Here is a 16,322-nt window from a genome sequence, read left to right as displayed (position 1 = left end):
TTGCCTAGCCCTGTGCTGGAAGCCACGTTCAAATCTTAATTTATTTACTGCTCACTTGGTTAAATTTCATTTTCTGCCCATCGGATCATAGGGTAACTCTGGGCAGCTTCCAATGTTTAAAATATTATAGAAAATATTATATTTATATATAATATAAAATATATACAATATTGCCGTGTTTCATATCCATTCAAAGCACTGAAAAAAGGTCTCCTACGACCAATTTTCCCACAACTGTTTCAGCATCCCCTTGATCGCCTGCTCAAAATTCAGACCCTCGGCCACGGACTCGTATTTATGACGCTCAAAGTGACCCTGGATCTCAAGATTCCCCTTTTGCGACCGTCATAAATATGAACCACTGACCAAATGTCCGAATTTTGATCACCCGGGAGATCGGGTGCGACCGATTCTGAGCCCGGGAGATTCTGCGACCGTCATAACTATGAACCACTAGCCAAGTGTCCGAATTTTGATCACGTGAGCCCGGGAGATTCTGCGACCGTCATAAATACGGATCACTGTCCAAGTGTCCGAATTTCGATCCCCGTCATTGTGCACATGCTTCAAGTCGTTCCTAAGTCCCCTTTTTCCCAGAGCCGTCGTAACTTTGAACGGTCACTAAATGAACTGTGGTAAATCGAGGATTTAGCTGTCATCCTCTTCCCCCCTCCCCCTTCCCCTTCCACCCCCCCCCCTCCGGATCTTGCAGGGAAGAGGAGAAAACAGCCGGTCTGGCAGCCTTGTGCGTTTTTCTCCCGAGTTGGCACTTTGTGGCCCGTCCCTAACTGTGACACGGTTATTAGTCAAGGGAAAAGAGCTTGAAGGCTTCGTTGGGTGGAAGGGAAAAAAGGGCTGGAGAAGCGGAGGAGGCGACTCCGACCTGCCCCACACTGCCGGACCTGAGCTTCAGGAGGGTTGGGGGGGGGGCCGGGAAGAAGCCCAGAGAAGAAGGGGGCCCGAGAAGGTGGTGGGGGGACCCCGGAGAAAAACCCAGCCCCAAGAAGAAGAAGAAGAAAGAAGGAAAGAAAGAAGGAAAGAAAAGAAAAGAAGACGAGAGACAGACGGAGGTGAGGATTAACCACCGCGAAGCCTCCAGCCAACAAAAGTTGATCCGTTAAAACTTCATTTAAGGGCACTATTTTTCCCCCCTCCCACCTTCCTCCTCCTCCTCTTCCTCCCGGCTTGGCAATCGCAGCCCCCCCACCCCAACCCCGAAGCGTCAGGATGAGGGGTCGGAGCGAAAACTCGTGAGGAAGAGGGCCGCCTTTGCCTTTGCAACTCCGGGTTTTAAGCGGCCGTCGGGGAAAGGAAAAGAGGACCAAATAAATAACCAGCAAAAGAGAGACGATTGCATTCCCTTTATTATTCTTATTTTTATTCTTATTTTTTTGAAAAGCCGAATCGAATTTTTTGTTTTTTGTTTTCCTGGCGAAGGAAGCTCGGCGGGAAGGGGAGAGAAAAAAAAAAAAGCGGACATGCCATTCAATTAAATCCAGACCGGAGGGGCTCTTCCCCCCCCCACCTCCTGTTTCTCCCCCCCAACTCCCCAACCCCCCCCCCACTCTGAAACTGCCCGTCGCCTTTCATCTTTTGTCTCCCGCTGCCAAGTGGGGCGATTTCCCCTTTTTCTTTTATTGGGCAAATCCTTTTTTGCGCTTAAATTCTCCTGATTATTCTGGGTTTTTTGTTTTTTTGTTTTTTGTCTTTTTTTTTTTTAAAAAAAAAACACCCCATCGCTGTTATTGAGGAGGGGGGGAGGGGGGCTCCGCGTTTCCGAATTTGAGGCTCCGCTCCGGGTTCTGCGCCTTTTGGACCAATGAAGGAACCGGATGCTATCAAACTTTTCATTGGACAAATCCCTCGGAATTTAGACGAGAAGGACCTGAGGCCGATTTTCGAACAATTTGGGAAAATCTACGAATTGACAGTCATCAAAGATAAATACACCGGCATGCACAAAGGTAAGGAGACGGTGTGGGGGGGGAGAAATGGGGGGGGAGTCGAGGATGGCTGGTTGGTTGTGGGGGGGGAGGGCGGGTGGGCACCGACACCCCCCTAACTCCAAAGACCTTTAAAAGAGGGGGGTCCCCCATAAATCTATGGGGCTCCCTTCCCAGGTAGGGGGGAGGCCGTGGAAACTCAGCCGGGTGGGGGGCGGAGAAGCGATGGGGAGGCGTGGGTGGGTGGGTGTTGGGTTGCGGCCGACGGGGTGGGGGGGTGGGGGGGCACAGCAGATGGCAGGAGACTGAGCTGGGAGATTTGCATGAATTAGAAAGTGGGGGGGAAGGAACCCCCCCTCCTCTCCTCTCCTCCTTTCCTTCCTTCCTTCCCTCCTTCGCAGGGCATGGCAGAAGCCGAGAGGGCCCCGTTAAAAAAAGAGGGGGGGGAGGCTTGCGAAGAGTTGGGAAGGTGCAAACAAGGGGGGGGCGATGCGATCAGGGATGGGGGGGGTCAGAAGCAGGGGTGGGGTTGGGGGTTGGAGGGGGGGGTTAGAAAGGTGCCTTGGTTAAGCAGGCTGGCGGGACCCCCGGGCAAGGGTTTGGGGGGGGGGTCGATGGAGCGTTGTTTTTTTTGTGCCAGGCGCAAGGTTGGTCCTTGGTTTGTCGGAGATCAAAACAAGCTGGGATTAGACCGAGGCTCGTCTGGCCCGGGAGAGAGTCTGGGGCACCGATGCCCAGGGGGGGAGGAGGAGGAGGAGATGGTCACGGGAGGCCGTTGGGGGGCCTGGCAAGGCTGCCGGCGCTCTTGAGGGAACAAAGAGGAAATATCGGGGTATTTTTAGCCCAGCCTGGCCTTGGCGCTGGGGGAACCTGCCACGCCAGGCTTTCCAAAGCGAAAGAAGCCAAGCTTGACTCAGCTCCGGCTGCTTTTTTGGCTTCCGAAAGGGAAGGCTGCCTGCCCGCCAGCCCGCCTTTGGCTGGCATGCCCGATGCTCCCCCGGAGCTGCCCGAGAGCGGCTTGGCCTGCCCGCCGTAACTCCAGGAGGGGACGTGAGTTTGGCTCGGCTCTCTGGAGATGGGGGGGTGGGAATTGGGGAGACCGGGGGTGGGGGGGTGGGCACTCAGTGGGTGTTGGGGAAAGCACCTCAAACTTTGATATTTGGACGAGGGGAGGGAGGGAAGAAGGAAAGAAGGAAGGAAAGAAAGGATAGAGAAGGATAGGAGGGAGGGAGGAAAGAAGGAAGGAAAATAAGAAATGGAGGGAGGGAAGGAAGGAAGGAAGAAAAGAGTAGAGAAGGATAGGGAGGGAGGGAGAAGGAAGGAAGGAATAGAGGGGAAGGAAGGAATAGAGAAGGATAGGAAGGAAGGAAGGGAAAAGGATAGGAAGGGAGAAGGAAAAAAGGAATAGAGAAGGATAGGGAGGAAGAGAGGGAGAAGGAAGGGAGGAAGGAAAGAATAGAGAAGGATAGGAAGGGAAGGAGAAGGAAGGAAGGAAGGGAGAAGGATAGAGGGAGGGAGGGAGGAATAGAAGGATAAAGAGGAAAGAAGGAATAGGGAAGGAAGGAATAGAGAAGGATAGGAAGGAAGGAAGGGAAAAGGATAGAAAGGGAGAAGGAAGGAAGGAACAGAGAAGGATAAGAAGGGAGGGAGAAGGATAGGAAGGGAAGGAGGGGGAAGGAAAGGAAAGAAGGAAGGAAGGAAGGAAGGAAGGAAGGAAGGAAGGAAGGAAGGGAAGAAATAGACAGAAGAGGGAGAGAGGAAGGAATAGGGAAGGAAGGAAGGATTTTCTCCCCTTCAACACCAGGATAATCTGCATTGGTTTGTAAACATCCCCCTGATTTTCAAAGGAGCCAAAAGCAAGACGCAATTCCCCAGAGCCAAGTCAGCTAAGAATAAAATTAATTAACACCACGGTACTAAAGGAAAGTTAAAAGAGGCTGAAAGAAAGAAAGAAAGAAAGAAAGAAAGAAAGAAAAAACACATCAGGATTCATCTCCAACTCTGGGTTCCCTTTAATCTGGGTTAAATCCACAACCTTGCCTTCTCCCATTCCCTTCCCCCCCCCACCGCCCCCAACTTTTGGGGATCAAGCCAAGGAAAGGCAGGGAGGGGGAGAGAGGGAGGGAGAGAGGCTTGTTTTGATCTAGGTTGGCTGATCCCAATTGTGATGGATGGAGCAGTCTGGCAGGTGTGCACTGTGTCGTGTTGTGGACAATTTTTGGCTCTGGAAAAGGAACTGGGAAGGGACCAGGAAGAGAGAGGGGGGTGGGGGGAGCAGTCATGCAGCCTTTGCTGAGTCAATTCTCACTTTAAAATCCAGGAAAACAGAAGGGCTCTTAGGCACCTCGTGCGTTCTCCAAAAAACTGAGTTGGGAGGGGGGAAAAAAAAGATATTTCTCTTAAAACAGCTGCAGTAGCAGAATTGAGCGATGGACGTTTGATATAGGTTCAAGTTTCAATCGGCCCCCCTTGTTTGTGTGTGTGTGTGTCTGTTTTTTCCAAGAAGCACTGAGGACTAGAATCTTAGTTTGTTTTGCAGGGAATCGATGACCCATTTGACAGCTTTGAAAGGGGCTGATGTGACCCAGATCCCTTTGGTCGGGGGGTTTGGATAGGTTCTGCGAAATTGGGTATGTTTTTTTAGCATCTGTATTCTGGGGTGGGTTTTTTTTCCCCTTCCTTTTTTTTTTTTTTTTAATTTAAAAAATGCAAATTGTCCTTCCATTTTTGGACGCCTTTTTGATCGGTTTTGATTCGGAAGAGCGGTTTCATCCGCTTCTAAGTGGCGCAAGGTATTATTTTCAAACTGCAGAGACGGCCCCTCGATGAAAACTTGGTGGGATATGGAAATAAATCTACGGAACCGTTTTTTTAGGATGGCGTTGGGGGTGAGGCTGCGTTCACACACAAACTCTTGGAAAACAAGAATTTTTGCAAGAGGCACTAAAGCAAACGAAGATTTGAGAATTTCACGCCCAGCGGTGTTAAGTTACAACTGGTATTTATTCCTCGAATAAATTTATTCCTCAAATAAATTTCTGCAAATTTCAACATTTGCAGCCCGAGAGAACCTCTTCCAAATCTGAGGATGTTTTGATCTAAAACAACAACAACAACATGGCAAACCGTCAGTGACTCAGGATTAAGAGCTGAGAATAGGAAGGATCTACTTTCCCCGTAGCAGGGCAAAAATTCAGCGTGGCAGGTTACTAGTCCTCAAGAGAATGGACTCCTCACCTCTGCTCCTAAGTTAGCAACTTACAGAAAGGCTCAGATTTGGGTTGAGTTGGGGGTAATAAAGTAACATGGGGGGGGGGGGAATGGTGGCTGTGTTTCTCAAAACGATATAGATATTTAATTAAAAACATCAATGGAAAAATAGTCAAAGATATATATATATATATATTTCATGCAAAGTGGCAGAAAAATCTGTTTCTTTGCAAATATTCAGTCTGCTTCTTTCCACTTCCAAACCTCTCTGTACTTTTAGGGAAATCCGGGTTTTCAAACCAGCATTTAATTAGGGTTTCTTTGGAGCGTCGCAGCCTTCCACTTTCAAACGCCCTGCGTGCCTTGTCACCCTCTCTCTCTCTAGCTGCCAATTTGGAGCACGTGCCAGTCCTTAGGCATGGCACGAGTGGCTGCCAATGCGGTTTCACTCTCATCGTTTGCGGTCTCACCGGGGGTGGAAAAAAAAAATTCTACCCTCGACCCAAACGGGGGTTGCTTCGGATCGCCGAAAGGCAAAAAAAAAAATATGCCAGCTTTAAGGAATCCACAGGAAAAAGTGACTTTTGCAAAAATGCCAGGTTGTATGTAGCGAAAGCTTAAGTTAAAATTGTGGCCAGTTTGCACATCACGGTGTGCTGATACAGACCAGGAGAAGGGGGAAAAAAAAAGGCATTTTTAATTCAGGCAGAAGGGCAGAAAAAAAAACTCCTTTAGGGTTTAGGTTTTGGGGTGCCGTCTTTCGAGAATTATTCTGAATTTGCCAAGGGTCTGCTTGAGCCCTCGTATCAAATAAATTGGCTTTTGGAAGGATTTGTAGCTTGGAAGAGTTGGGAAGTTTGGGGTGGGGGCTTTATCTCCCCAGAGTTGAGCTTGGTTTTATTTTATTTATTAAATTTATATGCTTTCTGTTATTCTCCACCCTCACCCCACCCAAAGGCCTCCCTTGCGAATGCTAAGGCCAGGCCCCCTATTCTGCGGCTGCAACCAGGAACCCCTCAAAAGTCGCTGGTTGAGGACGGATGGACGTATTTTGGAGGTGTTTGGGATTTTTTTAAAAAAATAAGAGGGTTTAAAATGAGGAGAGTGGGCTGCAAGGGAACGCAGAGTAGATGCAACCTGCAGGTTCAGCAGTGGGTGCAGTTAGCAGATCCAAAAAAATCTTTGAAACTTTCACTTTTTTCCTTAAGGAAAAGGAGGAAGCAAAGAGGAAAAAATTCAAGATGTAGCTAAAGAACATGGATGGGTTCTTGGAGGCTTTCGACCTGTCCTTGTGTAAACAGGGGAATTTTAAATAAATTAAAGAAGGAAGAACTGGGCTTATTTTTTTCCCCCCCAAGAAAATTTGGAAGGATCGGGGCACGATGCACCCGACGCAGAGCAAAAATCGAGGCGAAGGGAAAACAGCCCGTTAAGATGCAAAGGAGGGCTGAGAATATGGATTTTTTAAATCCATATTTAAATATCTTTTTAAAAAATATTATAAAATAAATTTTAGAGGGCTACCCGTCTCATGGGAAGCAGCACCAAAAGAGAGTCACCCCAAATGTGGGAATGGACAGGAAGCCCATAAGAAGCCTCCAAATTCATTCATTCATTTTCTTTCTTTCTTTCCTTCCTTCCTTCCTTCTTTCTCCTTCATCTCTTCCTTTCTTTTCTTTCTTTTTCCTTCTTTTCTTCTTCCTTCCTTCTTCCTCCTTCCTTCTTTCTTTCCTCCTTCTTCCTGTCTTCTTTCTTCTTCCTCCTTCCATCTCCCATCGTCCTTCCTCCTTTCTTCCTTCTTCCCATCTTATTTCTTCTTCCTTCTTCCTTCGTCCTTCTTCCTTCATCTCCCTTCCTTTCTTCTTCCTCTTCTTCCTTTCTTCCTTCTTCCTTTCTTTCTTCCTCTTCTTCCTTTCTTCCTTCTTCCTTCCTTCTTCCATCTCCCTTCCTCCTTCCTTCCTCCTTCCTCCTGCATTGATTTGGAGAAAGTCAGCTGGGTGGGCAGAGGGGAAGGGATCTCTTTTTGCCCCGTGGCATCTTTTCCTGCTTTCAAGGGGGGGGGCATCAACCCCCCCCCCACTCCAGAAAGCCCCCGCTGGCAGCTCGCGGGGCTGGGCTGACGTGGCACCATCAGGCCGAACTGCTGGAGCGTGAATGGCTTAGCTTTTCCACTTCGTTGCCTGTTGTGACAGGCAGGGGCTAAATATAGGCCCTGCGCCGAAGCCGGGAAAGAAATGGAGCATATTTTGCTGATGAAAATTTTTGAAAAAAAAAATAAAATAAAAGTTAATGATTGGCAGAGAAAAGGAGACCGGGTTGAGGGGGGGGGGGGCGAGTGGGTGGGATGGGCGGGCATCACGTCGAAAAAAACTTCTCTCTTTTCTTAAAAACTGGCCAGAGGGAAAGGGAGCCGAGGCAGATGGGCTTTGTAGTCTTGAGATGGCACAAATGTGCCCACTTTGCACTCCATGGCTTAAGTTCCATGAAGTTTCTGGAAGGAAAAAAAAAATGTCTGCGGTACAAACATTTAACCCGTAAATTAACAAGCCAGCTTTCTAAACCTGGTTTGTTTCCAGCGTAAAATCTCTCTCTCTCTCTTTTTTTTTTTTTTTTTTTTGTCCCCAATTTGGGGATCTCTGAATCCCCCAAATGCTTGACGCGTGTTTAAAGTTTTGACACGCGGTGAATCACATCGAGAGGAAGTTTGGTTATAATTTAACGGCCGTTTAAAGTTAGCACTCCTCTGTATGTGTCTGCCATCCTGCCCGAGCTGCCCAGATGTTAGCCTGAAGCATAGCTGGAGAGGCAGTCACCCACTGCGGTGCCTATCCCAGAGGTGACACCTTAAGGTAGACTGCCTCTGAACACCGAGCTCTTTGGATTTTGAGTTTTGAACATCTGTTTCCTGCCAGTTTAGGGGGTCTTCCTTGCAGGAATTTAGTTAGGTAGTTTAGTTAGAAATTAAATGCCATCTTCAGTGTACATTATAACTATAAAAATAAAAACACAACCATACATCCTTGACATTCTATATAATTGAAATTGAAAACCCGATGTTGCACTATACCGTAGAATTCAATATGGTTATTGCCCTGGGATAGAAGCTGTTTTTCAGCCTATTCGTCCTTGTTTTTAGTATCCTGTACCGGCTGCCAGATGGTAATAGTTCAAAAAAAAAAGTGGGGGGGGGGTGCCCAGAATGAGATGGATCTTTTAGAGCTAGGAAACCGGTTTCAAGCTGCTTTCAAGGACCGGTTTGGGGAAATGGGCCTGCAGATTTGGACGCAAAATGGCGCCGGAAGCGGGATATCTTTGGCGAGCTGTGTTTGAACCCGTGTTTTTTCCTCCTCCAGGATGCGCCTTCCTGACTTACTGTGCCCGGGAATCAGCCCTCAAGGCCCAAAGCGCGCTGCATGAGCAGAAGACTCTGCCAGGGGTAAGTCCAAAGACGGTGCCCGCCCGCTATGCCAGGGGCCTTATCGCCCGTTGCAACCCGGAGCAGATGGCCTCCAGCGGCAAACACCGTCTGTGCAGGTGTCCCCGCGTGCTTCGATCCCGCTTCGGTCCTTGTTTGCCGATCTCTTTCCGTTGTTTGCAGAAGCCGGGTTTCTCCCCGGCTGGATGATTTCGAATCCTGGGTTATTTTAAGGCGTTAAAAGAGAAGTTGGATGTGCTTAAGGACAGTTCCTTTTTGAATTCGCCAGCGTTTGGGTTCGCTCGGAGCATTTTCTGGATCTACTAGTAGACGGGGGGTATTTAGTCAAAGGTATATGACTTTCTTGAAAAATCTGCGGCCTTGCGAAGCCATCTCGGGGGGGGGCGCAGATTCCAAAGGTCGTAGCCAACAGCTGGGAATCGAAGTTTGTGCCTCTCGGCTCAGCATTTGGGGTGGGGTCTCAACGTACCGTGTTTTCCCAAAAATAAGACCGGGTCTTATATTAATTTTTTGCTCCAAAAGACGCATTAGGGATTATTTTCTGGTTAGGTCTTATTTTGGGGGGGGAATAAGGTACTAAATGCACCCCTCTAGCTGACGATCATAACTGGGGCTTATTTTGGGGGGTAGGGCTTATATTACGAGCATCCTCGAAAAATCATGCTAGGACTTATTTTCCGGTTGGGTTTTATTTTCGGGGAAACAGACTAGACAAGGGGTTCACCAACCCCTTTTGGTGTCAGCAGTGGGATTGGCCCTTCTGAGTCCCTAGGAAGAAACTGAAATCTGGGAATCCGTGTTCAAACCTGGGAATTAAAAGGGGTTGTTTATTTTAGGGGGAGGAGGAGGTTCTCTGCCTGTCCTGGTGGTGTGTTTTCTTTTTTACAAGATAACAGTTGTTGTTTTTAAGTTTTTACATAAGTAGAAAGTCACCCTGTGGCTTTTATTAGCATTATTAGCAGCTTGTCTACACCAAATGTGACACCCCGAGTGCAGAATTTGGAGAAAAATGAAATGGTTTTAAAAGGAGCAGGCAGGTTTCTAGTCCTCAGCGCTTCGAGTAAAACCTGCAAGGAGAAGGGGGGGAGGGGGAGGGGATCGTTCTCAGGCTTAAGCAGATTTGCTTCTTGTCCGAGGCATTAACTCTTGACTTAACCTCGTTTGCTACGGCTGCAGTGGGGGATAAAATAGCCGGAGAGAGGCGGTCAGTCCTGCCCGCCGAGGAGAAAGGGCTGGTAGTAAATAGGATTACGGAATCGGATCAGCCTTGGCCCTGGCTCAGTGAAACCGGAGAGGTCAGGAGACCCCGGAGGGAGGGGAGGGGAGGGGAGGCTGGCATCCGCCCTGGCAGAGAGGGGGGGAGGGAGGGCTAGGGAGCAGCAGGAAGAGGCTAGGAGAAGGCCTCCACCTGGGTTTAGGAAGGAGCCAAACCAGGTTTAATCCTGGCAAGGGATTCCGCGGAAATGGCCCAGGGAGAGTTTTGAGCCTGCGGATGGAGTAGTAGAGGGGTTTATTATTTTATTATTATTATTATTTGGGGGATGGGAAGTGGGTGGGTTGCTCGGAAGTGCTTTGGCCAAAGACTGAGTCCTTCTTTCCTTTCTTCTTTCTTTCTTTTCTTCCTTCCTTTCTTCCTCCCTCCATTTGTCCCGTCCTTCCTTCCTTCCTTCTTTCATCCTTCTTTTCCTTCCTTCCTTCCTCCGTCCATTTGTCCCTCCTTTTTCCTTCCCTCCTTCTTTCCCTCCCTCCCTCCATTGTCCCTCCTTCCTTCCTTCCTTCCTTCCTTTATTCTTTCTTTCCTGCCTTCCTTTCTTCCTCAACATTTGTTCCTCCTCCCTTCCTTCTTTCCCTCCTTCCCTCCATTGTCCCCCCTTCCTTTCCATTTGTCCTATTCCTATTCTATTCTATTCTATTCTATTCTATTCTATTCTATTCTATTCTATTCTATTCTATTCTTTTCTTCCTTCCTTCTTTCCTTCCTTTCTTCTTTCCTCCCTCCCTCTCTTCTCTCCTTCCCTTTCTCTCTCTTTCTTTCTTTCTCTCTCTGTCTTTCCTTCCTTCTTCCTCTCTCTTTCTTTCCCTTTCTTTCTCTTTTTCCTTCTTTTCTTTTATTTTTTTCTTTCCTTTTTTCTTTCCTTCCTTTCTTCTTTCCTCCCTCCCTCTCTTCTCGCCTTCCCTTTCTCTCTCTCTCTTTCTTTCTCCCTCTGTCTTTCCTTCTTCCTCTCTCTTTCTTTCCCTTTCTTTCTCTTTTTCCTTCTTTTCTTTCCTTTTTTCTTTCCTTCCTTTCTTCTTTCCTCCCTCCCTCTCTTCTTGCCTTCCCTTTCTCTCTCTTTCTTTCTTTCTCCCTCTGTCTTTCCTTCCTTCCTTCTTTCTCTCTCTTTCTTTCCCTTTCTTTCTCTTTTTCCTTCTTTTCTTTTCTTTTTTTCTTTCCTTCCTTCCTTCCTTCCTTTCTTCTTTCCTCCCTCCCTCTCTTCTCGCCTTCCCTTTCTCTCTCTCTCTTTCTTTCTCCCTCTGTCTTTCCTTCCTTCTTCCTCTCTCTTTCTTTCCCTTTCTTTCTCTTTTTCCTTCTTTTCTTTTCTTTTTTTCTTTCCTTTCTTCTTTCCGGTGTTCAGGAAGGTGCATCTCCGTTCCTAAACCCCCCCACCCCCACCAGCCCACCTGCCCTCCTGGGCCAGGCCCCCCTTCTGCTCACTCACTGCTTTCCTGCCAGCTATTTGTCCAAGGAGGGGCCGTGGAAAGGAGCAGGTGTTTTGCCAGCTGTCGCAGAGCTGCAAGCTCTTACCTTGCTCCCTGGCACCGCCTCCTGCCAAGGCCTCGGAGTGGGGGGGTGGGGGGCAGGATTGAAATTCACCTTCGGCTGCCTGTGGGGGGGTGGGTGAGGGTGGGGAGAGGCTGCCTGCAAAGGGAAAATTGGAAAATCAAGAAAAATCAGGAAAAAAGCCCCATGCCCATCGACGCCCACCACAGACAGCCGTTCTTCCCAAATGGGCCTCAAAAATTGGAGCGCACAAGTCCAGGATCTGGTCTTATTTCTCTCCCCAGCATCTGGAGGTAGACTGCTCCTACACACGGGGCTCCACGAAAATTGACACCAATTGTATTCTTTACCCAAAAAAAAAAAAAAATTGCAAATTCATTGCAGGGGACGAGTCACCCCTGCGGCTTGTTAAATGCCTCAGAGGGAAGGTTGCAATTCTTACATCCTCAGGTAGACTGCCTTGGCAGGGGGAAGCTCACCTATGGATTGCCCCTGTCTGGCCTGCTCTCCCTTCTTCCCTTGGCCTCTCTCCTTCCCTTCAAAAAAAACACCCGCAACCTGAGTGAGATTCCACGGCAGGCATAATAATAACATTTCCTAATCTTTTTATATTTATCGGTGAAGCGAAACAGCCCCTTTAATTGGGCAGGGAAGAAACGGCCCAACTTTTGTGATGAGTTTGCGGAAAGGAAAATATTCCAGCAAGAATCCAGATGTGGTCGTGTGGGTGAGAGCTGGAAATTTAGCACAAGGCAGACTAGTAACCCTACAATGCTGGTTTATCCATCTTGGTCTCTTTCTCCTCTCCATCTTCCTTCCCTCCCTTTTTTTCCCTTTTCCATTCCTTCGTTTTTCCTGTTACATCCATGCGATCTGAATTCTTCTTCTTCTTCTTCTTCTTCTTCTTCTTCTTCTTCTTCTTCTTCTTCTTCTTCTTCTTCTTCTTCTTCTTCTTCTTCTTCTTCTTCTTCTTCTCCTTCTCCTTCTCCTTCTCCTGTCTCCATCTTCCTTCCTTCCTTCCTTCCTTTTCCTTCTCCTCCTCCTCCTCCATCTCCTCCTCCTGTCTCCATCTTCCTTCCTTCCTTCTTCTTTTCCTTCTCCTCCTCCTCCTCCTTCCCTCCTCCTTCCCTCCTCCTTCTCTTCTTTCTCTTCCTCCTCCATCTCTTCCTTCCCTTCTCCTCCTCCTCCTCCTCCTCCATCTCCTCCTCCTGTCTCCATTTTCCTTCCTTCCTTCCTTCCTTCCTTCCTTCCTTCCTTCCTTCCTTCCTTCCTTCCTTCCTTCCTTCCTTCTCCTCCTCCTTTTTCTTTTCCTTCTCCTCCTCCTCCTCCTCCTCTTCCATTTCCTGACAGTTAGAACAATTAACCCGTGGAACTGCTTGCCTCCAGAAGTTGTGGCTGCCCCATCAGTCGAGGCTTTTCAGAAAGAGATTGGACAACCAGTTGTCTGAACCGCTATAGAATCTCCTGTTTGAGCAGAGGGTTAGACTAGAAGACCTCCAAGGCCCCTTCCAACTCTGTTATTCCGTTATTCCCCACCTCATTGTAGCCCCTAACCCTGAAGGCTGTGTGTCCCCCACTCCTGGACCCAGATGCCCCACAAACCGCGAATTTGCAGCCGCTCCCCCTCGGCACACGTACCAGGAGATCTGGAATTTGGTGGATTATCTCCAGATTTAGTCTCGGGCAGGCCGAGCTGGAAGGGGGGGAAGGAGGAGGCAGGCAAAGCTGGATTAGGGGAGGGGGCATCTATACCTTCTGATCTTCAGCCCTTTCCCCCTTCCTCCCCCACCCCCAGGCCGGGCACAAGGACGGGAAGATGCCATCCGGGGGGGGGGGGCAAGGAGACGCATGAAAAAAAAATCCCAGCATTCAGTTTGGTATTGCAGAAATTTTTGGGGGGGGGTGGTTCTCTGAGAAATTGATGCCAAAGGGGGTTAGTAGTTCTTGCTCCTTTTTTTTGGGTGGGTGGGCGGGAGACGTCTGCAGTAGAGCCTCCATATTCAGGACATGTCTACCACTCAGCCTCCGAGGGGGGTAGATCTAAGGAGGCAGAACAGTTTCTCTCTGCAGGGTCAGGGTTAGGGTTGTTTAAACTGGGGGTATTTTCGTGGGATGAAACCCCCCCACCACCACCACCAAGGAGCTGTCCTTGGTCCTGGGGGAGAAAGCAGAGTGTGTGGAAGGTGTGGGGGGCAGGAGTTGGAAAAGATTCATTTTTCAAGTTGCCTGTGAGACTGGCTCTTTGGTAGGTTTATTTATCACGAATAAATAAATCGCAAAACGAGCCCCCCCCCCCCCAAAAGCCATTTTCCTCTTAGTTTTTTTTTTTTTAATTGAAATTTTTTTAAAAAATAAAAAATCAAGATTTTTTCCATTTGGGGAGGAGGGGGCAAAATAAAGAATAGAATAAGAGTAGAAATAGAAATAGGATAGGATAGGATAGGATAGGATAGGATAGGATAGGATAAGAATAAGAATAAGAATAAGAATAAGAATAAGAATAAGAATAAGAATAAGAATAAGAATAAGAATAAGAATAAGAATAAGAATAAGAATAAGAATAAGAATAAGAATAAGAATAAGAATAAGAATAAGAATAAGAATATGAATAGAATAGAATAGAATGAAATTGGAATTGGAATTGGAATTGGAATTGGAATAGAATAGAATAGAATAGAATAGAATAGAATAGAATAGAATAGAATAGAATAGAAATAATAGAAATAGAATAGGAATGGAATGGAATGGAATAGAATAGAATAGAATAGAATAGAATAGAATAGAATAGAATAGAATAGAATAGAATAGAATAGAATAGAATAGAATAGAAATAATAGAAATAGAATAGGAATGGAATGGAATGGAATAGAATAGAATAGGATAGAATAGAATAGAATAGAAAACATAGAATGGAATGGAATGGAATGGAATAGAATAAATATTGGAATGAAGAATAGAGTAGAATAGAGTAGAGTAGAGTAGAATGGAATGGAATGGAATAGAATAGAATAGAATAGAATAGAATAGAATAGAATAGAATAGAATAGAATAGAATAGAATAGAATAGAATAGAATAGAATAGAATAGAACAGAATAGGGAATAAGGAATAGAGCTGGAAGGGACCTTGGAGGTCTTCTAGTCCAGCCCGCTGCTTTCAAGCAGGAGAATCTACACTATTTCAGATAGCAAATCCAGGCAGCCTGGTGGGCCGCAATTCATTCACACCTAAACGCAGGAGTTAGCACCCATGCACACACATGACTTTCCTTCTTTCCGCTGCACCCCCCCCCTTTAAAAAGCAGCCGGGAGGGGGGGAATCAACGCCTCCCTCTTCCCCCCCCGCCCCCCCCGGTCTCCGGGAGCACTCGAGGTTCCCCTGCTCCAGATGGCAGAGCCACGTTAAACCATGTTCGTGAGGTGGCTAATCCCTGTCTAATCCCTCTCTAACCACCGTTTTCCATTTTCCTTAGTGGTTTGGAGACCGTTCAATGTTTGTTTGTTTTTTTTCCCCCCCAAGATGTCCAGATGCAAACACACACCTGGCCAGGCCTGCCAGCCTCCAAGGGCAGAATGGGACCTGGGCCTTGCGCCGTCTTTCGCACCCATGCCAGCCTCCTCCTCGCTGCCCACCTAGGGGAGGCCGGATGGCACCCGGGGTGGGCAAGGGGCCGGCGGGCATCGCTCGACCCAGCCCAGCCTGGCAGGCGGTCTTATTTTTCACCCGCTGCTTGGGCAGAGAGAGAGGGGCCGGGCCAATATGGTGGTGGTGGGGGGTTTATGGCCCCATCTGGGCAGAGAACGAGCGACGAGGTTGCGAGGCAGGCAGGTGGTGGGACGGCGAAAGGAACATGGGTGCTGGGAGAGAAGCCAAATTCAGATGGAGGCTTTAAAAAGAGGGCAGGGGGGGTCCTCTCTGGCTTTGCTGGAGGCCTTCTTGCAGGCTTTCTTCCAAGCCGGGGGATGAAGCTTAGGGACTAGGAACTTGATAGTTTTGCTTTGCAAAAAAAAATATAGGATGGAAGGAAGGAAATGAGAAGAAAGGAAAAAGCGAGGAAGGAAGGGAAAGAGGAAGGAAGGAAGGAAGGAAGGAAGGAAGGAAGGAAGGAAGGAAGGAAGGAAGGAAGGAAGGAAGGAAAAATGAGAAGAAGTGAAGGAAAGAAGGGAGAGAGGGGAAGGGAGGGATCGGGAAGGAAGGAAGGGAAAAATGAAAAAAGGGAGGAAGGGAGGAAGAAGAAAGAGAAAGAAAAAGAAAGAGGGAGAGAAAGGAAGGAAGGAAGGAGAGAAAATGAGAAGAAATGAAGGAAAGAAGGGAGAGAGGGGAAGGGAAGGATCGGGAAGGAAGGAAGGAAGGGAAAAATGAAAAAAGGGAGGAAAAAGGGAGGAAGGGAGGAAGAAGAAAGAGAAAGAAAAAGAAAGAGGGAGAGAAAGGAAGAAGGAGAGAAAATGAGAAGAAATGAAGGAAAGAAGGGAGAGAGGGGAAGGGAGGGATCGGAAAGGAAGGAAGGAAGGGAAAAAGGGAGGAAGGAAAGAAGGAAGGAGTGATTTATGGATGTGCTGATTAAACATGGGCAGAAGGTTATTATACTGTCATTTTAATGAAGAAAGAGAGAGAAAATCCGTAAGGAAAAAAAAACACCCCATCAAAAGTCCACTCTTTTATCTTATTTTCTCCTTTTTCCTCTCTTTCCCCACTCCTCCTCTCTTCTTCCTCTCTAATCTTCCTCTGGGTTATTATTTCCCATGTTTATTTTGTGATTTCCCCACCCACCCCCCACCCCCCTTCGTCGAAAACCTTTAAGGGACGACCTCACGGGTCCAAGTCTCCAAGGCCTGCCCCGATTTAAACGGTGCGAGAGATTTAAAAATAAATATATTCTGTGGGTTAAAAAAAAAGGGGCCTTGGAGAGAGAAATGGGAGGAGGGGGAGCCAGTGGGGGGGGGGCAGTTTCAAGAGGAGCTTCTTTTTTTAATTTT

General features: G+C 47.6%; 1 protein-coding gene across 7 annotated transcripts in view; it reads left to right on the top strand.

Moving 5' to 3' along the window:
• Window positions 1-719: 719 nt before the first annotated feature.
• CELF3 (CUGBP Elav-like family member 3) overlaps window positions 720-16,322 on the top strand; it is a 34,129-nt gene continuing 18,526 nt past the window's right edge. For 2 of the 7 annotated variants that reach the window (XR_015730438.1, XM_087881196.1), the window contains exons 1-2: window positions 720-1,964; window positions 8,507-8,589. Coding sequence is in view for 5 of the 7 variants with exons in the window: in XM_087881196.1 (XP_087737322.1) it covers window positions 1,820-1,964; window positions 8,507-8,589 (228 nt within the window). In the remaining 2 variants the exon portion in view is untranslated. Of the gene's footprint in view, window positions 1,965-2,546; window positions 2,994-3,649; window positions 6,211-8,506; window positions 8,590-16,322 lie in introns of those variants that run through there. The other 5 variants (XM_087881198.1, XM_087881195.1, XM_087881197.1 and 2 more) reach the window with 4 other exon arrangements.

The sequence above is a fragment of the Pantherophis guttatus genome, chromosome 18 (assembly GCF_059756535.1).
Source record: "Pantherophis guttatus breed Tessera chromosome 18, ASM5975653v1, whole genome shotgun sequence".
Taxonomy (NCBI): domain Eukaryota; kingdom Metazoa; phylum Chordata; class Lepidosauria; order Squamata; family Colubridae; genus Pantherophis; species Pantherophis guttatus.
This window is presented reverse-complemented; position numbering and strand designations above follow the sequence as displayed.